General features: G+C 48.4%; 1 protein-coding gene across 1 annotated transcript in view; it reads left to right on the forward strand.

Annotated features, from left to right (window-relative positions):
- Window positions 1-485: 485 nt before the first annotated feature.
- LOC111151156 (LIM homeobox transcription factor 1 alpha) overlaps window positions 486-24600 on the forward strand; it is a 154343-nt gene continuing 130228 nt past the window's right edge. Inside the window, exons 1-2 of the mRNA XM_022508949.1 lie at window positions 486-561; window positions 2823-3009. Of these exons, the coding sequence (XP_022364657.1) occupies window positions 486-561; window positions 2823-3009 (263 nt within the window). The remainder of the gene's footprint in view (window positions 562-2822; window positions 3010-24600) is intronic.

Consider the following 24600-nt stretch of genomic DNA (forward strand, 5'->3'; position numbering starts at 1 on the left):
TCGCAGCCCCGCGTGCCCGAGCCCGGCCCCGCGAGGGGAACACCCACTCCTTTTATCCCGGTCTCCCCGCGTCGCTGGGTTCCCACAGAGCTGTCCCTAGGGCCCGCGTTGGTACAGGTTAGGGCGGAGTCGGACTCGGGATGGGAAACCTGGGGCTGGGGACGGGGGGAGGGGGGGTGTGTGGGGGGGGGGGGGGGGGGCAAGAGAAGGAGAAGCGCAGTTAGGGGGCGGAGGTCTGAGTACAAAACGCGTTGACTTCAAGTGAAATCAGATCAGTCAGAGCAGTTCGCGGTGGCTCCTCTCTCTCCTCCCACCCCACGTTTCTCTTGGCTGGACTCTCCCCTCCCGGCTCATTCTGGTGACCCTGGACACTCCCTCCGTCCTTTCCCAGGAGTGTGGCGGCTGCGGGCTCCCGGTCCCAGAGGGCACGGACCCCAGAAGCATCGTTTCCTCTCCTCTGCAGGTCCTCCCGGCCCGGTCCCAACATGCTGGACGGCCTGAAGATGGAGGAGAACTTCCAAAGCGCCATCGAGACTTCGGCGTCCTTCTCCTCGCTGCTGGGTAAGTGTTCAGGCCGTGCTCCCCAGACGCACCCTCCTTCCAGCAGACCCCAGTTCTGCAGCCCAGCCCACCGGGACCCGTTCGGCAGTAAGGGAGCCAGCGCCCTGCGTACTGCACTCGGTTGAGCCCACGCTCCGTCTGTCCGTCAGTCCCTGTGGGTCCTTCCTAACCCAAGCCGACAAGCCGCCCCAGGTCTCACGCGCCGGGCACCGAATTCCCCAAAGCCGCGAGGGGCGGGCGAGATTGCTCGCGGGGTCTGAGCGGCAAGTGATTAAAAATACTCGGGGCTGGATTTTTAATCACGGAGTTGATCGACATCTCGTAAATGCCGCCGGCTTCTCGGCGGCCTAGGGGCGAGCATAAGAAACCCAAGGCGCCCAAGTTCGAAGCGGCTTCTCGTCCCCACCAACTCCAGCCGCAATCTCAGCCTCGGGCACCGCCGAAGGGCTTTTCCGGGCCGGTGGGCAGCGCAGCGCGGGGATTAGCCCGCACCGCAGGGCCCTCGCTTCGGTTTTAATTAACTGGAGCGGGACTTCGAGGCCGGCGGGTTCCCCTCAGCCTCCCCAAACCCTTTGCAGCGACCACGGAGGAGCCGCTAGCCAAGGGCCTCGAAAGGGTGTCCTTTCGCGTGGGGCTCGCTCATCTGAGGCCGAGGATTCTCAACTCCACCTGCCACCCCGAATACTTTGGTGCTTTTCAGTTGTGGGCAGCGGGTGCTTTAATATTTTAGCGGGGGAGATTTTCGTTTTGTCATTTAAACCTCTTGCCTCTTTCGGTCCTTCGGAGCCGCTAGAGTAGGGTGAAGGCGATGAGACAGTCTGGCTGGAGAAACCATAGCCGGAGAGGAATTCCCCCCTGCTCCCCAGATGAAATGAAATCACGCACACTGCGTTCCCCCCTTTCAACCCCTATTTGGGAAACTTCTCGACTCCGTGCAGCGTCGGAAGAGCGCGGGGGGCCAGAGCTGGCATTGCCCTGGCACGGAGCGCACGCGACCTTGTGGCTACGGCAGGCGTCGCGGCCCGTAGTGTGCGCTCCGCGCGGCTCCGGGCGACTCCCAATGCCCGGGTCCTGGCCCTGAACGCCGAGACAGGGCAGAACAGAGAATCATACTATTAAGAAGTGTCTCGCTACTTTTCTTAGCCCTCCCTGTGTGCCCCAAGGCGACTGGCCCCACTCAGGAGCTGGTGACAGGATCCCCCAAGGGAAAAAGCGACAGGAGTGTAGCAAGGAAGTGGGGGAAGGGTCAGGCCCTTTGGGACACCACGCGCAAGAGTATTGTTATCAGGGGACAAGGCCTTCTTTAAATAGCTGTGAAATGTGCCGACAAAGGCAGCCAAGCGTTCCCACATCCTAAAAAAGGGCATCCTCCCCACCAGCAAAATAAAGGAGCAAAACAGACAAAGTCCAAGGGGTAAGGTAGAGAGCATTCCCTGTTTGCGTGGAGTGGGTTTGGGGTGGGTGTTGCTCGAACGCGCGGTAGCTGAGCGTGCGGGATTCCGGGAATTCCCGCCGCATCTCCGCGTCCCGCTTCTTTCCTTTTTTACCCCTCTTATTTTGATGCTTCTTAATTATGTATATGTCTACATACATATATACACATAATATTAAACGTGTAAACCCACCCGCAACTTGTACTCCAGCCAAGGTACAGCACTTGGGCGTGCATTGCTTTGAACAATACCGAGTTTGCCTGGAGCGAGATGGTATTTTTCTGTACGTCTGAGACTTTTTAGGAGAAAAATTAAAATTTCAAAGTTTTCCCTCAAAAATACAACAGAATCGCGTTATAGCAAAAGAAGAAACAAAACAAAACAAAACAAAACGAGTGCCCCCAAATTCTTTTTATAGACTCACGGTTTTCCTAATAGTCAAAAGAGACAAGCGCAGTGAGTGACTTAAGGCTTACATGATAAATCCCGGAGCGCAGATTTATTTGTCGTCTGATTTTACTAGTTGGGCGCACGTTTGCGCGAATACCTGGGTAGGTTTGATAATTAAGTCCCCTTGTTACTGATTTCCGTCCCCTCCCCCGGTAGAATTTAAACCTTCCCGTAGAGTTGCCGTTTGTTAGAAACAACACCTGGTTTGATTCTTCTCCGTTCTCTAAAGCTCGGTTTGGTTGATGAGCCGAGGGCTTCCCGGGGTGGGGGCCGCCCGGGAAATCCGCGGGCGGCGAGTGATCGGAGCGGGTCCCGGCCGGGTTTGACCGGGATGCTGGGCCGGCGCGATTGACCTGAGAACGTCTATTGCTGCTGTAGGCAGAGCGGTGAGCCCCAAGTCTGTCTGCGAGGGCTGTCAACGGGTCATCTCGGACAGGTTTCTGCTGCGGCTCAACGACAGCTTCTGGCACGAGCAGTGCGTGCAGTGCGCCTCCTGCAAAGAGCCCCTGGAGACCACCTGCTTCTACCGGGACAAGAAGCTCTACTGCAAGTATGACTACGAGAAGTAAGTGATCGCGTCTCCGGAGCGCACCCTCCTACCCCAAAAAGGGCACCAGCAAGCGCGGGAGACTCGGTCCTCTTTTACCCCCATACGCTTCCGGAAGGCGCGGAGGCACCCTCTAGCCCAGAAACGCACGAGGCCGATTCACCGCCAGGTTGTTGCGGGTTGCCCTCTCCCGGGGCCGCGGAGACCCGCGCGGGGCGCGCTGCCACCGCTCGGGTCGCAGGGGCGCAAGCGCCGGCTCCCTCCGCCGTGTGCTCCCGGGTGCGCAGTCCCCCCGGGCTCCTGTACTCCCACCGCGCGCTTCCCGGAGGACACACCTGTGTGAGGACTTCGACCCCTGTCCTGCCGGCTGGGTCCCGGTTCTCCCCTTCCCTGGGGTGCCCCGCGGGCTGCCAGTGGCCCACATCTGCGCGCGGGGTTCCCGCTCCGTCTCCGCCACGTGTCTGCGCCACCAAGGCACTCCGAGCGAGCCGCCAGCTTTCTGCTCCCGCGGCTTCCGTCCCCTGTGCGCGGTGCCCGTGCGGCTTTGTCCCCCGGCGTCGCGATAGACTGGGCTCAGAAACGGCGCGGCTGCCCCTCCAAGCTCCGCGCACCCTGTTTGCCTTTTCTCTCACAGTCCGCGACCCCTGTCCCGTTTCTAGAAAACCCTGGGGCGCAGGGGCCCGATCTGAGGCTCCCTCCTGCACCGCACACTTCCCCACCCCACCCCGAATTCCCGCGTGGGTGTGTCGTGCAGCCTTGCACGGGATTCACTTCTCTCCTGCCGACCTGACCGTGCGGGTGTGTTTGGAGAACTAGGCGGCAGGTATTTAAGAAAGTAGATTATTTGGAACCTAGGTTTCTGTAATGCCTAAAGCCTGGACGCAGCCGGGAGTGGGAGTTAGAGGGATTTCCTGGTTCTCGCCAGGCAGGCCCGGAGCTGCTTAGTGGGTCCATGGAGAGGGACCTGGTTTTCCCTGTCCAAACGGCTAGTCAGTGGGGACACTGATTTCCCAAAGCTGTGCATGGTACTAAAGGAGAGAAAAGCGGCTGAAACGCAGGCCTCGTTTTTTGCACACTTGGGTTGGTGTGTGTGGCCCAGTGGACATGCGCGCCCGCGCAGGAGAATTCGGCATTTGTTACTGGTGAATAAGAGACAACTGTGCGTGAGGATAATCAAGGGCGGGGTGGTGCGCAGGAAAAGCTGTTCCTATCACGTTATTGAAAACACAGACAAGATGTGTGTGCAACTCTCCATGTAACCACAACCACAACAACAACAACAACACTGAGAGAGAACAGAAATATCTTCCTTCCAGTGTTGCCTGGGCTGTGAGGTTTACTGAAGACTGGCAAAGCGTTTATACCCAGTGACCACACACACACACAATTTTTTTTTTTTTCTGCATCCCCGGGCTGCTTTGCCATCCTCTGCTTGACTTTAACCCTCGTGCGGAAGGGGTACCGGGCATTTTGAAAAGATCACTTTACATTTTTAGCACTAAAAGGAATACATGTTCTGTTTGGGAAGTGTTGGTAGATACAGAAATGAATAAAGAAACGAAAACACAAGGCCACTTTGCAAAGTGGTAATTATGGTTAACATTTTTTAAAGAAGACATGCCCGTATCTGTTCTTGGTTGTCTGTCTGTTGCCACAGTGTCTGAGGGAAAAGTGCAATTTTTAGGGCATTAAGCAGATTTTGCCCACAGAACTTCAAGTATCACCTCTGCATAAAGCTTCTGGTTGTCTCTCCCCCCATCCCATCCCCTCCCCATTTTGCTTTTCATCTGAAGGTTTTGGGATTGTGTAGACCCAATCTTTATCTTTCTGCTTATAGATTACCGAAATGTCCACATCCTTCAGGCACAACACTAGTGAATTCAAAAGTATTGGAGCTTAGGAAAGGATTTGGGTTGTGAATTTCTATTCTGTTTGTTAAAAAAAAAAAAATCACGAATCAAAGAAGGCTTAAGGGTCAACACAGCTGTCTGGCCAGTCAGATCTTCTTTAAGGAAGTCAGGCTGTGTCAAGAGGGGAAGAAACAGTTGTTGTAAAGTACTTAACACAACAATGACCCTCCGTCTCAGCCCCCCAGGTTTGGCTCGGGTTTTTGCTTATTAGGAGCCCACTAAGGTCAGTTCTCCTCGATCACAGCTATTTCTGCAGAGGGGAAATTGCAGGGATCAACTTGCCAGCTGTTGGCCAGAGCCAAGAAGGTTTTGTAGAGAGGAGTGTGAGCCGCATTGTTCCGGGAGGTGTTGCTGTTACAATGAGGGATTTTAATTTTAATTTTAACATCTATTTCGGAAACACAAGTCCAAAATGGAGTTGCTCATGCTCCTTTAGCTCATGGCACCCTGTCGGCACAGGTCTGCGCCCAACCCCTCCGTTTTTTGTTTTGTTTTGAAGTTTCTCCTCTGTTCCCCGTCCCAACCTCATTCTTTTCCCAACAAAATGGGGTTTTAATATAGCTGATCATCTTCAGGACATCGACATGTGTGGTGGTTGCTGTGGTTGTTTGTTTCAAAATTAGGCTCCAGACAAATCCCTTCTTTCAGCGGCCGTTATCATCAAGCTGCTCCGTACGAGGCGGGGGGGGGGGGGACTGGGTGAGGAGAGGCTCTGAGACCTAGTCCCAGCTGCCCTCAGGGGGCTTGCCGCCCAGCCCCTTTGCCTTCTGCATTGTCCCAGCTATCAGGGATTTCTCAGCAGCCTCCTCTAAGCGCAGGAATGGGTATCGCCTGGGAGTCCTCGGGAATGACCGGATCGCTGTCGTCTAGAGGGACCTTTTCAGCTGCTGATTCCAGGAGCCAGTCACAGAGAGCAATTTTTTCCCTCTTGCACGCATCAATTATTTAAAAATAATTTTGACCTTTTGGGTGGATCTTTTTAAAGTCTGAGGCCCACCCAAGGAAAAGAGCCGGAGGTGAGGTGGTGGGACCGCGTGGGGGTGAATGAGGAAGCGGGTGGTGAAGACAGATGCAGGTCAGGCACACTTGGCTCTCCTGATTCGCCGAGTTTAAAGGCTGTTCCTACATGTCGGCATGAAAGAACGTACAGCTAAGTTGCAGTCTTGGGGAAGGTCAGGAACGCAGTATGAACAAAGAGAGTTCATTGTATTTGTTTTAGCCATTTGTAGGTGCTTTTCTGGCTGTGGGCGGTTTTGCATTTGAATTATTAGCTGCCTGTCCCTGGTGTCAGGTGACCAGCTAAACAGTCCAAATCCTACTCTATCAGCTGTGGTGACACCTCCTTGGTGTCAAACACCAAATTTGTCTAATTTTAAAAAAATGGAATGGACACTGGCATCTGAGACACAGCCATTCATTTCAGACTTCGGGATGTTTTGTTAAATATTTGTCTCATACACTATGACACCCTTAGGAGCCATTTATCTTCTGATCATCCAAAACAAATAAGCATTTAAGGCCAGAGCGCCGAACAGTGATTTATGCGTGTCCACAGAAATTAAGAGCTGGAGGTGATCTTTTTTGAGCATGACAGGTCATCAAAGTAAAATCACTAGTTAGGTGGGATGATACATTTCCAGAATTGCTGAAGCTGTACCCAGGGATTTAAAACAGGAGGGAGCTATAGGTATGGATATTTGGAAACTGGATTCCCCTGTTTTCAGTGTGCCTGAAAGTTAGCAGACGACCCAGATATTTTCCAGTCCAGGGGGCTTCTATTTATGTAACTGTTGTTCCTGATTTCACGGAGTCCTCTGTGATCTGGGTAGTTTGGAGTTTTCCCTGAATTTGTTCCAAACAAATACTGTAGTTGGACTTCAGTTGGAGACAGACAAGGCTGCTGAATAATGGGAATGTGGTAATACAATAGATAATTAAGCTTTCTGGAAAGGATCCCACATTTAAATCAAGTTTTTATTGTTTCTTTCATGTGCCTCACAGCTCGGTGCGTCAGCCGGGGCCCTCTCCTCTCACAGACGAAGTTTATCATGGTCCCTTAGATTGTTCTGGACATCCTAGGAGCAGAGTGGAATAGCGTTGCTGTCATCGGGGCTGTTCTCATAACGTCGCAACTCCCCACATGTCAGCAAATCCCAGGCCTTGGGAGACCTTGCCTCAGAGGGCCGGTCCGTGTTTTCTCCCCTTTCTCTTGGAGCAGACCAATTTTCCAAAGACAAAAACGGGGGCAAAGCCGATAGCACATTCAGAACTTTCTCTGTCTTGCCTTCGCCCTGCTGATTGGCAGGCAGCCCTTCAGAGAAAATGGCCTGGGTAATGATCTCTCTTAGGACCAGTGATGGACTAATTCTGCATTTTTATCAAGGTAGCGTAGGATGTGTGTGCGTGTGCGTGTGTGTGTGTAGGGAGAAGAATTAGTTTGGTTTTATTACTGTGACATTACTCGCAGATCAAAACTGGGCATGCAGTTACTCCTAGAAGGGAGCCCACAGATGAAATTACAGAGGCGGTTGTAGATTTTTGCTCCACTCCTGGCATAATAAAATGTAAGGAATATAAAAATCAGACACAGCTAGGTAATAAATTGATGTCTGCATTAGATTGCAGGGGGGTAGCTCGGGATCAGCCCCGTCCACGGGCCGTGGCTGGGTGTTGGTACAGGCCAAGTAATCTCTTTTTTTACTTGGAGGGTGATTGGAAACAGTCCTTGCTCGGAGGTGTTTTCTCTTTTTATATGGATTGGTCCCTGGGTAGGACTTCCTTGGAATCTAAGACTTAAAATCTTGAAAGAAAATTAGACAGCCCGAGTAGATATTAATAGTATTCTGGGAATTGTGTACGAACATTGTGGGATTCTTTTGATCCCTGCATAAGTGGAGCACATTATAAAAAGTTCTTTATCCAGTCCAGTTGTACATACGACAGAGTCTTGGGACTTTGGTCATCCCCCGAGCTAAGGAGTTGCTTTTGCTTTTAGATTTCAGTGACAGGAGCTCTTCTCAAAGTTCATAGTTTGTCCTGCCTTTCGGTTTCATTTTTCTCATTTATAACTTTTGTATTTGCCAAAATACCGTTACCGGTTTTACAGCGGCCTCGTTGTCGTTGCTTTCTAATTCTGGAAAAAAGTTTTTTGGAGGTCATGAGCAGGTAATCTTCCTCTAACGAGAACAACTCCATTTCCTAAATTATCAGCTCATTATTCTTGACAGTGGGAGAAATTGTGGGTCATAGCATTTCAGAGCAAGACAAGAGGCAAGGACTTAAAATACTCGTTATATTATCAGAAATTTAGTAAAGCCTCTTCGAGTCAACGCCCGTACAGCACGTCATTGATGAATCCCATCATGTTCAAAATAACCCATACGGAATCCTGCTCCCTTGAGTGTGGAACACAGTTGTACAACACATGGGGGGGGGGGAACGATGGGGGAGGGTGTGCAACCACGTGGAAAGATTTAAAAATAATTTCTGCCATAACTGTGAACCTTTAGCCCTATTTGAGGGCTTTTCAATTTTTTTTTTTTTTAAACATCTTTCTGATGTGGATTTTTCAATGTCCTTTCCCATCTTCAGAGGGAAGTTCTTGGTAAGCCATTTGTGGGCTGAGATCTAGGACTGGGGGACCCTGGGGGTGGTGTGCCTCTCTCAGCCTCTGCACAGAACAGCAGGGTCCCTGTCCTGGAGGGCCCTGTCCTCTTTCCAGCAGGCCTAAGGCTGCCCCCTAGGAACACTGTGTTTTTCTGAAAGTCCCTTAGTGACGTGTGGGACAATATTGTTACCAGCACCTGTGTAGCTTTGCTGTGGGCAAGTTGGTGATTTTAGGGGCAAAATGAAGAAAGGTTTCCGAAGGAAATAATTTTAGGGGACAAGGGACTCGAGGCCCTTCTCTCCTGTGTGCCCTGTTTTACTGGAACCTACAGGAAAACCGGCTGGGGATTTCCATTGTCTCCGTAGTTCTTGGTTAGCAAGACGTGGGACGTTTTCGTCAGTTTATCGCAACTAGAACTAGTTATGTTATTGCTGACCAGTGTCAGCGGCAGCTTTGGGCCTCTTTGTCATGTTTTCGATGACACGCGGCCACCCGCCTTCCTGAAACGAAGGCAACACCTTCCAAATGTCAAATTGTTATTTTAGTCAAGCCCAATTATCTGTCTCTATATTTTTAACCAAGACGAAATTAATAAAATTGCTACGGGCCCTGGCATTAATTAGCAGTAGGATTAGAGCTATACGGGGTAAAAAGGAGGTGTAAACACTGTCCCCTTGCTACATGTTTGTTTTCACACTACTGAAAATAAATAAAATGAGACTTAGGATGGGGATTAAGTTTCTTTTGGCATTATACAGCAGATTGGACTGGAATGTGGCAGAAACACCCCAGCATTAGCAAAGACTTTATGGAAGGAACAAAACAGCGGGCCTCGGTCGGTTCCCACCTTGTGTGTAGATCTGGTCCCATCACAGATAGCCCCAGCTGGATAGTCAAAAAAAAAAGGACCTTTGAAACCTGCCTCTGGGCTGTTCTTCTCCACTGGCAAACCGAGGCAGCTGAGTCCTCTGTGGAGCCTGTCACCGGCCGCCAGGTTGGGATTAGCCAGAATGGAAGGAAGCCTTTGCCAGGTTCCCCGTTAGTGTGCCGTAATGTCACAGCAACTAAAAATACAAAATGGCCTGAAACTCCATGGAGGAGTCTGGTGTCTCCCAGCCTTGCCAGCTTCCAGTTTGGGCATCCCAGTTTTAGACAACAGTACAGATGTCCGGCCTTTCTGACTCCCATGTCGCCCCACCCTATTAGACTGGTGTTCGATCATTAGTGTCCCATAACGGACCAGCCCTGATGGAGGTCTGGCCCGTGGCGGGTCGGCCTACCGTGCCTGACAGACCCAGTTAAACTCTGGGCGTATGACAGATATCTTCAGCGTCTCGCCTTGCTGGGAATGGACCACATGCTCTATCTGGGGCTCACATCTGGCCCCGGCCGGTTCTGCCTCCCCCTCACTCCCCCTCACTCCCCTATGCCCTGTGGAATTCTAGTAACTTGACTCTAGCCAGCATCAGATCATACTTAAATACCATCTCATCAGCTGCCTCATTCCCCCCCCCTCCAGGCCATCCTTGTGGACCCTGAGTCCTCTTTTGGTTTGCTTACGTGGAGGAAACTAGGAAACTAATTAGTCTTCTGGATGCAAAGGTCGGAGTCCTGTCCCATGGCCACCCAGTTACGGCTCAGCTCAGTCGCTGGCAAGGGCACACCCCTCCGGTTTGCGCGATCCCGACCCTTGCTCTTTGGGTGACCGTCCAGGGACGCCTGCATGTCTTCTGAGTGTGCTGGGTACCTCTGTGGATGCCACCTTATGTCCTGCCACTCTAGATGGATTTTTTTTTCGAGGTGTGTGTGTCAGAGAAGCCTGAGTCTGATGCTGTCCCCAGTAAACCGGAAGGAGTTATTTGGTGAAAAACCCAACTGGGATCCTGATGGGATGTGAATACCCCATTCATTCTCAACTTCTTGCTGCTTCCCTGGACATGGCCCTTCTCCGGGCGGGGAAGAACCCTCCCTCCTTCATCTCTGGAACACGGGGTTCTGTGGCTGCAGTGGGGAGGGGTCTTTCCAGCCGCTTCCTCTCTCCGGTTCTGGTTTTGTCCAGGCCGCCTCAGCTACACCAGGGCCCCGCCTTGGCTCACCGTTCTGGTGCCCCCTTCCTATAGAGCCTCAGGAACCTTTAAAAGGATTTTTGAAAACAAAACAAAACAAAACAAAACACCCCCTCCTGAACTCCAGATTAGCCTCTTAAGCTCATTAAAGTTCCTTTAAATACCAAAATGTTGGGCTCCTGGGGATGATCCCCCCCAAACCATATTTTCATTCTTAACATTGTTGTCATTCACTGAGCAGCAGATTAAGGCAGCTCCCTCTGGGCCCAGAAACAGTCCCCTCTCTCTCTGCAGGAGGGTCCAAATATGTCTTTGTTCGAGCACTCCAGTAGCCTGAACCTAAGTAGGAGCCGATGCCAGATTGGCCTGGGGCCCCTGGCTCCATGCTGGAGAAGAAGTTGATGTCTTTGGGGGGTAAGGTGGGGCCCAGAGCAGGGAATGGGCAGTTGGGTGGTGAAGATATGGTGTGTATGGTTTTCAGGAGCTTGGTGGCCTCTGGGCTCTTTTGCAGTCCCAGGGGAGAACCAGGATGGATGAAGGCTCCAGTGGCCTGGATTTAAAGGACCGTCCTTGTCCTGGAGAATGGGAGCCCTCTTTCTGGGACCCAGCAGAAACGCCAGAGCCCGGTGTCTGTTCTTCCCCCAGGCAGTGGTGGACCATCACAGCTCAGAATTGGGTTTTGCAGCCGTACCTGCCTTTGTCCCCATGCTGCTCTCCCCGTTCACTTCAGCCTCTTTTCCAAGGAGCCTCCTTAATACACCCGCCCCCTCTCCCTCATTTCAGGCTTCCTTCCCTAAAGCTGGCTCTTGGGGAGAGCTTTCTGGTTTTGACAGTGGAACAAATCCTTTTTAACATAACCATCGAGAGCTTCCTCCCCTGCTGCTGGTTCCCCTCACCCCTTTCTCTGCTCCTCCTACATTGTAGCACGGATTCCTTTGTGCCTGTCTTCCACAGACAGTGATGGCCGCCATCTTCACAGAGATACAGGCACAGCTCCTCAGAGACCAGAGACGAAAACCAGTTGGCAGTGCCGCGAGGTATACTTTGGAAACCCAAAGAGGAAGAACATTCCAGAAGACCCTCCTTTGGATTTTTGGTAGAAGTGTTCCTTGGTCCCTGTGCCTCTGTTTCCCTTGGGGCTCTATGCACCTGGGATCCATGCATTTATCTAGAGTATTAGTTATATAACCCCGTTTTCAAGATCTCATCTCAGTCTTGTCTTCTCACTTATCTTGTACTCTGAACCCATCTTGTGAATTTCATATTATCTTGGGTATAGGCTGGAGCCTGGTCTTAGCTATCTATCAAATTGGACAGGATATTATGAAATAATTCCCTTGCGATGTACATGAGAATGTGGCGTTCTTTCAAAGATACTTTTTAACTTGAAGGGCGTTCAGTCAAAAAGGAATGACTACCTTACAGTAGAATCTGAGGTCCTAGAATGGGAGATTATTTTGGACAGAATGCAAATACTGCTTCATGGGGTGCTTTCCTGTTTGTCTATGCATAAGGCTGGTAGTAGTTATACGCCTGCTCCTTTTCATCTGGGTTCTGACCTTGGTTGGCGTCTTCCATTTCAATAATACATGTCTGTTGATGGAAGGGGTTGGACAGGTAGGTATGGCTGGCTTGAGCACTGCGTAGCTCCCTCCATTACCAGAAACACATGTCCTACTATGAACAGATGTCCAAGCCACAGTTTCCTTACCTTCCCGTCCAAGGGAATATGCAGACAACCTCCTAGGGTTATTGTGAGACTTGAGTAAGGAAATGAACACGGAAAGCTTTTTGGTAAAATACAGAGCACTATACAAGGTTGCTCTTATTGTTGACTTCTTTTGATATGAGTAAGAGAATATAGATTCTCTGTCATGTAGATAACTCTGCGTGGTATAGTGGCCACAGCATAGACTGTGGACACTGGGTGTCTGGGATCACATCCTTGCTCTGTTACTTACTAGCCATTTCCGTGGGCAAGGGTCTTACTTTCTCAGTGGTGGTCTCCTCTCTCTAAAATGGGGGTAATGGGGCGCCTGGGTGGCTCAGTCAGTTAAGCGGCTGCTTTTGGCTCAGGTCATGATCCCAGGGTTCTGGGTTCGAGCCCTGTGTTGGGCTCCCTGCTCGGCAGAGAGCCTGCTTCTCCCTCTCCCTCTGTCTGCTGCTCTGCCTACTTGTACTCTGTCTGTCAAATAAATATATAAATAATCTTTTTAAAAAAATGTGGGTAATGATAGTACCAACCTCACAGGGTCATTTTGGGTTAATATTTATAAAGTGTGCAGGTCAGTGCTTGGCTCATTGACATTACTGTAAAAGGACATGTTGAAAAAAAAAGGTATCTTTTTCCATTTTCTTTTCTTTTTTTAAAAAAATTTTATTTTTTCATTTTTGTGAGAGAGGGAGAGAGAGAAGGAGAAGAAGGGAGGGGTGGAGGGAGAAGCAGACTCCCTGTTGAGCCAGGAGCCCAGTGCAGGACCGGATCCCAGAACCTTGGGATCATGACCTGAGCCAAAGGCAGACGCCCAACCGACTGAGCCACCCAAGCACCTTCATTTTCCATTTTCAAGGAGGCTTCACATGTATTCTCTTTACTGGACCTCACAACAATTTTAAAAGTTAGGTAAGGAGAGCATTTTTCCCCCCCTCTGCTTTTTATAGTGAGGAGCGGAGGCTCAGAGAGGTGAAGGTCACGTTGTTGATAAAGAGGGAAGCTGGGATGCTGTCCCCAGCCGCAGGCTCCTGGTGCAGTGGCCTTTCCTCTAAATCACACCATCTGCTGCTTGGGTTCTGGTGTTCACACCCCCGTGAGGTCACAGTTCTCAGTTTGTCCTGTTGAACGAGCTCTTGGAAAACAAGGCCCCACCTGCTGGATACTTGAGCCTGCAGGCAGCCTTCCGACGGTCAGCTGTTGATATATTCCGTGGTTTTAAGGGAAATTTTTTGGATTTGGGGATTGCCTGAGTGCATGTGTGTGTGTGTGTGAGAAAGAGAGAGAGAGAGAGAGCGAGAGAGAGAGCTGCTAGCCTACACCCATCCCTCCTGTTTATCAGACTCCACACCCACGAAGCCATCCTGCCGCCATCCCTTCCTGTCCCGTCCCAGCTGCAGTGGGCCCCGTGGTTCCTCTAGCTTAGCTGTTCTTCCCCACCGGAAGAATGACAAAAAGGCAGACAAGCATCCATTTTTCTCTCTCTCCAGCTCCCAGAGTTCGCTCTTGGTGGCTTGTTCCGGAGGCTGTCTGCACGTTTGGCAGCAGAACTGGAACCTTCCAAACATAACTTCCACTGGGACTAGCCAGCAGCTGTCCGTCCACTCCTTGCATAACCCTTTTCCAAGGTTTCTTCTGAACCGTGTCGCATTTTCAGGCGAGCCCCGGCCTCCGCGAGAGAAGATCCCCCGCGGGGCACTGGTACGACGCCGATTTTCAGAGCCACGGACTCCCTCTTGTTTATCCCGTGACCTGGCTGGATCAAAAAAAAAGGGAGAATGGAATCTTGGTTTTTAAGGAAATTAAATATTCCTGTACTGTACTCTTTCACTCACTGGTACCGACACTTGGTTCACTTAGACCTGGCTCCGCTCAATTTTAGAGAGATGGAATGTGGGTCTGAATTTAATCTCTGTGAACTGGCGTGTAATGAAACTAGAGATTTCAGGTAATACAGCAGTAACTAGAATGCATTATACCTGGTTGTATGCGGATTTCTCAAATTGAGAATTAAATGGAATCTTATAAACAGTTGGTTTATTAATTAAATCACTCATTCATTCCTCTAATCATCAAACAGAATTATTAAATTCCTGTATGTGCCAGGTATGTAGAAAATGAGGAAAATGAAGGAGGGATGTATTAACGATCGAGCAGAGGCTGTTTAGAGACGTAAATTAAACAGAAGCCTAAGAATAAGATTGTTTGGAGAGAGGCCTGGCCTGTAGGACTTCGTTTAAGTCCCTTGGTTCTGCATTTCTCTGTGTTTCTCATGATCTCCATAGTGCTTGTCCCCCTATGAAGTCTATTTTTATTTGTTGCTTTGTGGCCTGTGTCACCAGGTCACAAACTCTGCGAGGGCAGGGACCTTCCCGTTTTTGTTTGGTGTTTTGTTTCTCCAGCGTCTTGTACGTTACCTGACACAGCGTAGGGATTAGACAGTTGTCTGTTGGTTGGATGGATAAAGTAATCGGTGCGTGGCTTGTTTGGGGTTGTTATAAAAGCTTCACTGGAGAGGTGACAGAAAATAAACCAATAAATAAAGACCTATTTCAAATCGTGGTAAGCGCTAAGAAGCTAATGAATAGTCCATAGTAATACATAACCAAGGGACCCCAAGCTTTGGGACATTTTATCACATAAATGACAAGAAGAGGGGAATGCCAAAGGGGATGCTACCTAGGGTGAGAGGAGCACCAGCATTCCAGAAAATCCGTCTGCGGCAGGATGGCACGGAGACGGGACAGGATGCCCTGGTGAGTGGGGTTCTGGAAGACAGGGCAGTGGTGGGGACTTTCCAAAAGTAGGGCTGCCTATTTGCTTTTGAAATGGGCAATCAGTCATCGGTGATCTTATCAAGAGTAGCTTTTCTCTTTTCTTTCTGTTTTTATTTATTTATTTATTTGTCAGAGAGAGAGAGAGAGAGAGAGAGAGTGAGCACAAGCAGGGGGTGCGGCAGGCAGAGGGAGAAGCAGGTTCCCTGCTGAGCAACGAACCCGACGTGGGACTCAATCCCAAGACCCTGGGATCATGACCTGAACTGAAGGCAGATGCTTAACCGACTGAGCCACCCAGGTGTCCCTCAAGAGTAGTTTCATCAGAAGCATAGAGGGGACGGCATGGCATTTTAATAGGTTGTAGGCTAAAATGTAGTTGAAGTAGCAGAGGGAATGATGTGACCCCCTCTTCCGAGAAGGTGGACCACAGAAGAAAGATCGGAAGGAAGAAGACGCAGCTGTTCTGGGGTTGGAGCGAGAATGAGGGGACGATGTCACAGGACAGGCTAATCTTGAGGCTCCGTGAGGGCTCAGATGAGTTTCTCCAGGAAAGGAGGGAGGCTGAGGATCCAGGAGAGTGAGGGGCACCTAGTTGACAGAGGGGAAGCCTGGGGAAGGGTCAGGGACTCATCTAGGGCCCAGCGCCTGGCCCTGCTCTCCTCTCTCCCAACCCTGCAGTGCCTTTGTTCTTTTGTGCCCATCTGTGTGGATTAGCTGGAACTGAACCACGGAACAGGGGCCAACAGAGGGTGAGTCTGTCTTCTGTCCCTCCTCAGGTAGTCACGGCAGCTTCCCACCTTGCTTCTTGCCCAAGGCCACCCTGGGTCATGGGCCCGAGGGAGGCTCTGTCCTTCTTCAGACACTAATTGTCTTCGTGTGAGTCTCGCCGTTGTCTGTCACCTTCTGTCTGCGCTCTCATCTATCAGAACTCCATTTGGTTATGGCGTGGTCCGAGGTGTACATGGTGTGGCCGATTCCCCAGGACAGGTGTGCCAGCCTCCCCAGGCCCGGAGCGAGTCGGCTGTGCTGGGCAGCTAGACCGTCTGCAAGCCTGGCCGTTGAAGGGCCTTTGTTTCCTGGGATACTCAGGCGAAACCGGAAGAGAAGGGCATCCATGACCAGGCGATGCAGTCCTCCTCGTCGGCTGTGGTGGCTCGGTCTCCCTCCACCTGGCCGTCACTGTTTATGGCCTCATTCGCACGGTGGTTGGTCTGTGAATTTCTCAGACTGGAGACTGGACTGACCTGGAAGAGAGCAGTGGATTTTTCCAGAATCCTCCAGCCATTATCCTGCCTTTGCCTCTGCTTTGGCTGGGTGGGCCAGGGCAAATCACATAATCTCTTCAAGTTTGTGTGGTTTGCCTCCCGTGCCTTGCCTTTGAGTTCTGGGAGGTGTGGAGCCTGATTGCAAACTGTCTGATGTGTGCAGTGAGGGAGTGCGAGTGTTTTTGCCCGGGAGCGGGAGAGCAGTGCACGGATGGGTATGGCTGTTTCCTTAGGTCTTGGGTTCTCATGTCCATATGACCCTAGGAAAGAAAAAAAAGTAAGTGTCATAAGGGGAGACCTCTTCACTTAGAAGGGGATTAGGGTAAAATTGGTACTACCAAGGGAGCTGAGTATTTTTCAATGGCTCTGCCTCTGTGGCCAGTAAATTCAGTGGAAAAAATCAGTGACAGGTTATTTGGTATCACAGACACCCAACTGATTCATGGAATGGATTTTTCTCCTCATCAACAGGCCGTGGAGCTCGGTTTCGACTGAGCTCCACAAAGCTAGGAGGAAAAGCTGTGGGCAGAGCTGTGAGACACATCTCGGTACTTCATGATATATTATTTTTCAGTTTCCCTGTTGACAGTTGAAGGGCAAGGGGCAAGCGGACTGCACTCTTCTAAGTGGCAACACGGACACGGTGGAACTGTTGGGAAGCCATTAGCAGCCAAACCTAGTTAATATCAGCTCAGGAAAATGCTCTCCCTCACTGGCCCCTTTCCCTCCACTCAATTATTAAAGGACTAAAGGACTTCCCCAATGAGCTCCCTTAAAAATTTAATGATGTGTGGTAATGCAGGGATCGAACTGTTAGGACAAAGTGATTCAGCTTTGCCCTGATATCCCTAGTTGATCAGGGAGGAAGGAAGGTTCTGAAGCTCACATTACCTGTAATAGGGGAGACCCACCATTAGGAAAGTCAGTGCTGCGGCATCGAGGCATCTCACATTCCTGGCTTTCCCCCCAGATTGAGCCAGCTTCTGGGGTCAAGATGGAGAGACAGTATGTGCTGCCCTGTGGCCCTTGGTCTGAATAGTACTCACTCTTTCTCAGAGTTGGACAGTATTTTCAGGAGAAGCTGATGGAGAAACACGTATTTAGGGCCGAGGTTTGATATTGTAATTGTGCGTAAGGGGGTCATTCAGTTCTCAGTGGTCACTTGTAGCCTTCTTGACCATGAAGCTGGTGCCCTTTGGTTGTTGTGGGAGGGGGGAGTAACATGAGTGCTCGTGTGCATGCCCATGCGGACACGCTCTGTCCCCTTGTATAACTGGGGGTACGCACTTGTGGGATCCCTGGACAAAGTCAGAGGTGTAACCTGTGGCCAGAGAATTGAGTCAGCTCTTGTTAGTTTCCGTGGGGACCCAACCCGTATCCTGAGACTGATCATCATCAAGGGGTAGACACTGAGCTAATAGCTACAACCCAGCCTAAAATCCACAAGCATCAGCACATGGTGAGTGCTGTGGACATGGGGGCCTGCAGTAGGGAGTATGGCGGGGGAGCGAGGGGGTGTGAGCGGCTGGCACTTCCCAGGTCGGTGGCATCTTTCTTAATTGCCACATCTCCGTGCGCCTCACTGACAGTCTAACTGATGAATCACTTGGCATTTGTTTATTTTTAAATATTTTATTTATTTATTTATTTATTTATCTGTCTATCAGAGAGAGAGAGAGTGAGAGAGCACGAGCAGGGGTGGAGCGGCAGGCACAGGGAGAGGTGGGCTCCCCACTGAGCAGGGAGCCTATGTGGGACTCGATCCCAGGACCGTGGGATCATGGCCTGAGCCGAAGGCAGACGCTTAACTGGCTGAGCCACCCGGGCGTCCTGAATCACTCAGCATTTAGAAGCTCTGTATTTCATATTCATCTCTAATTTTAAAGCCCTATTTGGTATAGGCTCTCCTTATTTTTTGTTGTTGTTTTGTTTTTTTTTTTAATCCCATTTCTTATTTGGTTGTTCTAAAGTTGGAGTTCAGGTTATCATCACTTTTCGTGTGTAGTTTTTGGTTTTCTCTTCTAAGAGGTGCCTCTGTCTTGACTCAGTGTCCTTCCCCTCTGCTCTAAATTTATCGTGTAATTAAGACTATTGTTGGTGTTAGGGTAGAATTTAGAACCATGGTCCTAACCCTCCGATTCGGCCAGCCTGAAAGGTAAATTTTACTTGTTCCCTTATGTACCTGTATTTGTCAAGAACCTATGACACACTAGACATCGTTACAGGGAACTGGGAGAGAACCGTGAACAACAGTAAAGAGAGAATCCCTAACCGACATTCTAGAGGGGAAGGAAGGCAGTAAAGAAACAAAATACACTTTCCCTCCCCTGCCACTGATATCCACAAGTCTGACTTTCCTTCCTACTTAAATATCCATCTATTTAATGCCACAGCCCACCCCTGCAATCGCTACTCCCCATTATATGTCTATATTTTCCTTCTTTCCAACCACTCACCACCTTCTAGCATGTGCTGTGATTTACTTTTTTATTATTCCAAGATATTGTTTCCCCCATTAGCATGCAAGCCTCATGAGGACAGAGCCTGGAACAGTTTTGTGTACTAGCCCAGTGCCTGAAACATAATAGGTGCCCTGTGCTTGCCTTGGGAAGCCTGGGGTGACGGATTCATTGATAAAGCTGTCTCACACGGTGATAAACGGAAGAGCGGGCGGGCGGTGATTCCTGGGTATTCCCCTGAGGGTATACCCAGATATACCCCTGGGTACTTCACACCTCCTGAGTTGGGGAAGACACGAGGGGGGAGGGAGCAGCGGACGCCATGGAGGCTGCAAGAGTTTGCTTGGATTTGGGTGAGATAATGTATCTGCTTCTGAGCCTTATTTTATTCCTGAAACACTTCCGTTGAAGGCAGAAAGTAGGGGCAAGTGTGAAGGAGACAAATGAGTGTTGATACTTGGAGACTGTCTGGAGTAAAGGTTCCAAACCTGCATTTTGCTTCAGGGTGTCCGTGAGTCCCTTGAATTATTTTCTCAGAAGTAGGTGTGTATGTGCATGTGTGTGTGCACTCTTCTGGGTCCATAGAGTTTGTCAGATTCTAGAAGCTGCCCGTCAGCCCCAAATGGGTAAGAGTCAGTGATGTGGAAGAAAGGAGGTGATGAGAATGGATGGCAGAACCCCAGCCCCGCATGTGTTCAAGGGTTGAAATCTCAGCTCTGTTACTTGGCGGGCTGAGCTCTGAGGAATCTGCCTCCTTATTTCTAAAAGGCAGAAAAATATCTCTTTGCATATGTTATAGGGATTAAAGACTATGTGTGTTTGTACAGCATCGAGTAAAGATCCTCAGAAGGTGGCAGCTAATTACACTAATAATTTACTCACTAATGTTTGGCACTGCCAGCCAATTGTAGATTATTATGCCCATATGGGCAATTTTGTTCTCATACCGGTGGTTTGTTTCTTTCATTACTTTTAAACCTCAGCATTACTTCTCTAAGAATTCTCAGTGGATGTACCTAATATTTTAAAAGGACATAAAGGCAGACAGATTGCCTTGTAAAGTAAAAACACACATCAGATACCAGAAAGAGAAATCAAGAACAAGAAATACTTGGTTTGAGAACAAGGGCTCTCGAACAGATAAAATCTGCTTCCCATTGTTGGTTTATACGAACGGACGGATAAACTTAAGCCACAGGCATCCAGTATTTATTTGTTACATTAATCCTAAACTGAAAGATAATTAACAAATTTGTTAAGTAGGCTTATGTTTGCCCTTCTTTGCCAACAATTGTGGTTGTTTGTTGGCGACTGAAGGTTGAACTGAGCTCTCCTGTCTTGATCACAGCTGTCGGGAGGAAATAACGCGCTTGAGTTTCACAAACGTGTGAACTTTCTAGGTCTCATGTTATATTATTTAACAGAGGCTTAGTCTCTCTCAGAAGGTCCAATCAGGACGAGACTTATGAAGTTATCGATCATCCTTTATAAGCAAGGCAGCCGAAGGGACCCTCATTAAACACTTTGCTCATAGTAATTTGGTGAGTGGGTGCACACCAGTTTTCATGTTTATCTATAATATGAATTCATTAATGCATATGTTGTGAATAGTTTAGCTTTAAAAAAAGATTTATTTATTCACTTTAGAGAGCAAGCAGAGGGGAGGGGTAGCGGGAGAGGGAGAGAGAGAGCGAATCTCAAACAGACTCCATGCTTGGTGAGGATCCTGACGTGGAGCTCGATTTCATGACCCTAAGATCATGACCTGGGCCGAAACCAAGAGCTGGATGTTTAACAAGCTTCTGCCACCCAGGCACCGCAATGAGTGTTTTAGCTTTTACGAGGGAATTCAAAATCTTCATTTGTATTTTCTTTTTAAAATCACAGTTTCTCTCAGCTTTTCTAATGCTGACCTGGAAGCTACCGTGAAAAGTACTGGCAATGGACACTGATTTTAGTATATGTGCTGCCAAAGTAAGCACGGCAGTGGACACTGAGAGCCTGAATGAGAGAGAAGCCAGGAGAGTATCTATGATAACAGGCACTATGTCATGTGATCATCGTCCCAGTCTCATTCAAGATGAGAAAACTGAGGCTCACAGAGGCTGAGCCATGGTCCTGATGTCACATGGGTTCTTTCTAAGCCGTATGGCTGGGAATCAGGCTCAGGCTTTCCAGAACTCCCTTTACTGTGTCACAGCTGCTTTGTCTGCGGGGCAAAACCCTGGAGACGCTGCTGTACTTATCACCAGGTTGTGCAGAAAGGTCATGCCAATCCCTTCTGTGGAGACTTAAATTCAGGCAGTTCTGGGACGGATCTGTTGCTGAGCCCATAGGTTTAAGTCACCCTTTAAGAAGGAGCAAAGTGATTATCCTGGACACAATTGCCCCAAACTGGCAGAACAGTGTTGGAGAAACGAAATCCGCAAGGATGGATGTGTTAACTTGGTAAATGGTTCCTTCCACCATTTTGTATGGGTTTAGACACACATACATTTGACCGTTGTGAATTGTAACTGTATCTTGAGCATAAGAGATACTTATATATGATATACACGTGTATTTGGTATGTATCAACACACACACGTGGAATCATTGGATCTTAGTGATGGAAGGTACTTTGTAGGTTATGGATGATAGTATAAACAGTGAAAAATGGGAGACAGATTGCATGATTTCTAGTTTTTAAAAAACATTTCATTTATTTATTTATTTTAGAGAGGGAATTGCATGAAGAGGGTAGGGAGAGGCAGAGGGAGAAGCAGACGCCCCGGTGAGCAGGGAGCCTAATGTGGGGCTTGATCCCAGGACCCTGGGAACACGACCTGAGCTGAAGGCAGATGCTTAACCAACTGAGACACCCAGGTGCCCTGATTGCCTGATTTCTAATCTATATTTTTAAAGTAATCTTCTATAGATGGCATATAGCTGAGTCTTTTTCATCCATTCTGACAATCTCTTTCTTTTCTTTGAAGTGTTTTGTCCATTAGTATTTGATGTGATTATTGATATAGTTGGATTTCAGTCTACTATTTTGCTATTTTATGCTATTTTATTTTCACTTTTGTTTTTGCTTTCTATTTATGCACTCTATTTTTTTGTTATCTGTTTCTCCTTTCATGTCTTCTTTTATTTTTATTTATTTTTAATTATTTTTTACTTTTTTAAAAGAAGATTTTATTTCTTTATTTGAAGGAGAGAGAGTGAGAGAGAGGGTGAGAGAGAGAGAGTGCACGAGACGGGGTAAGGTCAGAGAGAGAAGTGGACTCTTCACTGAGCAGGGAGCCTAAAGCAGGACTCGATCCTGGAACTCCAGGATCATGACCTGAGCTGAAGGCAATCTCCTAACCTGAGCCCCCCAGGTACCCTATTTAATGGATTTTTAAAAGAATTTTATTTTAATTTACTTATTGGCTTCTTAGCTATATTTCTTTAAATTATTAATATTTTAGTGGTTGTTGCCAGGATTATAGTCTGCATCCCTAAGTATTCACAATGTCTGTAGAGTTGATATTATACACTTGTACATAACACATAAGAACCTTGGAACTATATATACCCATTTACTCTCTCCCTCTATTCTGTTTGCTATAGTTGTTGCATTTTTTTTCTCTGTACTTTGGATTGTGTCATTTCTATTGATCTGCATGTAAGTTCATCAACACTTTCTTTGTCATCTTTGATCTGCTGTTAAGCCAATCCACTATATTTGTTTAATTTCAGATCTGGTACTTTTCAGTTCTGGAGCTCCTCTGTCCAATTACCATAACCATTAGCAACATATGGATATTTAAGTCTAAATTAAATGCAATTGGATACGGTGTAAAAGTCAGTTCCTCAGTTGCACTTGTAAGCACTCAAGTGCAACTCAAGTGCCAGTGGCACCATATTGGACAACAAAGACGCAAAACACTTCCATCATTGCAGAAAATCATGTCAAACATTGCTGTTACGGAATCCCTGCTTGATTCTTTTTCATAGTTTGAATTTTTGGATGATATTTCCCATCTTTAAATTTTTTTTTAGCATATATTTTTCAGGACATACACAGGCATAATTATATTAGATGCTTTAAAATCCTTGTCAGAATATAGTGATCCAAGGGGGACCCTGCACCCCAATGTTCATAGCAGCAATGTCCACAATAACCAAACTATGCAAAGAGCCCAGATGTCCATCAACAGATGAATGGATAAAGAAGATGTGGTATATATGTACCATGGAATACTATGCAGCCATCAAGAGAAATGAAATCTTGCCATTCGCAATGACATGATTAGAACTAGAGGGTATTATGGTAAGTGAGATAAGTCAATCAGAGAGGGACAATTATCATATGATCTCTCTGATATGAAGAACTTGAGAGGCAGGGTCGGAGGTCATGGGGGGAAGGGGGGAAAAATGAAACAAGATGGGATCAGGAGGGAGACAAACCATAAGAGACTCTAATATCACAAAACAAACTGAGGGTTGCTGGGGGTGGGGGGGCAGGGATAAGGTGGCTGGATGATGGACAGTGGGGAGGGTATGTGCTATGGTGAGTGCTGTGAAATGTGTAAGACTGATGATTCACAGACCCGTACCCCTGGGGCAAATAATACATTATGTGTTAATAAAAAAATAATTAAAAAAAATAAAATCCTTGTCAGCTAGGGGCGCCTGGCTGGCTCAGTCAGTAGGGCATGTGACTCTTGATCTCAGTGTTGTGGGTTCAAGCCCCATGTTGCATGTAGCGATCACTAAAATAAATAAAGAAAATCTTTAAAATCCCTGTCCGATATTCTAACCTCTGGGTCATTTTGGAGTTAATCTCTGTTGATTCTCTTTTCTCTTAAGTACGGGTCCTGTTGATGAGTTTAGATGGTGCCCCGGAAATGATACAGTATAGGGAACCTGAATTCTTATGGTCCTTCAAAGAGTATTCGTATCTTAGGAAATTTCCAGGAGGAAGCTAGCTTGGTGGAACTCAGACTGCGGATTCTGACTTTGCTGTGTGAGCTACAGCTAGAGTCTAAGTTCAGCATTTTGATCTTTAATTGGGCTGCTTGGAATCTACCCAGTGCACCTGGGATCCAGGGGCCACCTAGAGATTTCGGCAGAGCTTATACGTAGAATTAGGGCTTCCCCCTCTGCGGAGCTCTCCAGGTTTTTCTCTCACTTTTAGATGCTATGATCGCCCCAAATTCTGTCTTCTGGTCCTTTCCCTCAGTGAGACTGGGGCGTCTTCATCCGAGTCTCTTCGTTATTCTGTGTGACCAAAAGCTGTAAAAACAGGAAAATCCCCCAGTTCTAGTCCTTTCTTCCAGGTGCTGAGTCCCCTTCAATGTCTGTCTGCTTTTGGTCATTATCTGGTGTCTTCGCATAGTTATTTTCTGTATTTTGTCCAGAGTTTCCGGTTACTTGTGGGACGCTGGGCAGTCGGAGCTACTCAGTTCGCTGCAAGGGAACCCTTGTTCCAGGTCTTGACTCACCCATTTCGTGTGTGACCTTGTTACCACCTGTAATGGCTCGGTTCTCTCATCTGTAAAATGGGAATAATAATAATACCAACCTGACAAGACTGTCATGAAGGTCAAGGAGGTTCGGTAAGCAGACTTAGGTATTTCTGGGGCAGAGTAATTGCTCTGTGTTAGCTGCTGTGAATGTGATTCTGGTCTCAGGCTTGTCATTTGTGTCTGTGGAAGTCACGAGCGGATCGGCACCGAACCCTGATCTTCAGCTGGGCTGCACACCCACTCCATACACACGCGCGAGAAGTGATGTTGATCTTAGAGATGGCTCCTTGCCCGTCGGAAACATTTGTCATTATGTGGT

The sequence above is a fragment of the Enhydra lutris genome, unplaced genomic scaffold, assembly GCF_002288905.1.
Source record: "Enhydra lutris kenyoni isolate GAN:26980312 unplaced genomic scaffold, ASM228890v2 scaffoldscaffold25, whole genome shotgun sequence".
Classification (NCBI taxonomy): domain Eukaryota; kingdom Metazoa; phylum Chordata; class Mammalia; order Carnivora; family Mustelidae; genus Enhydra; species Enhydra lutris.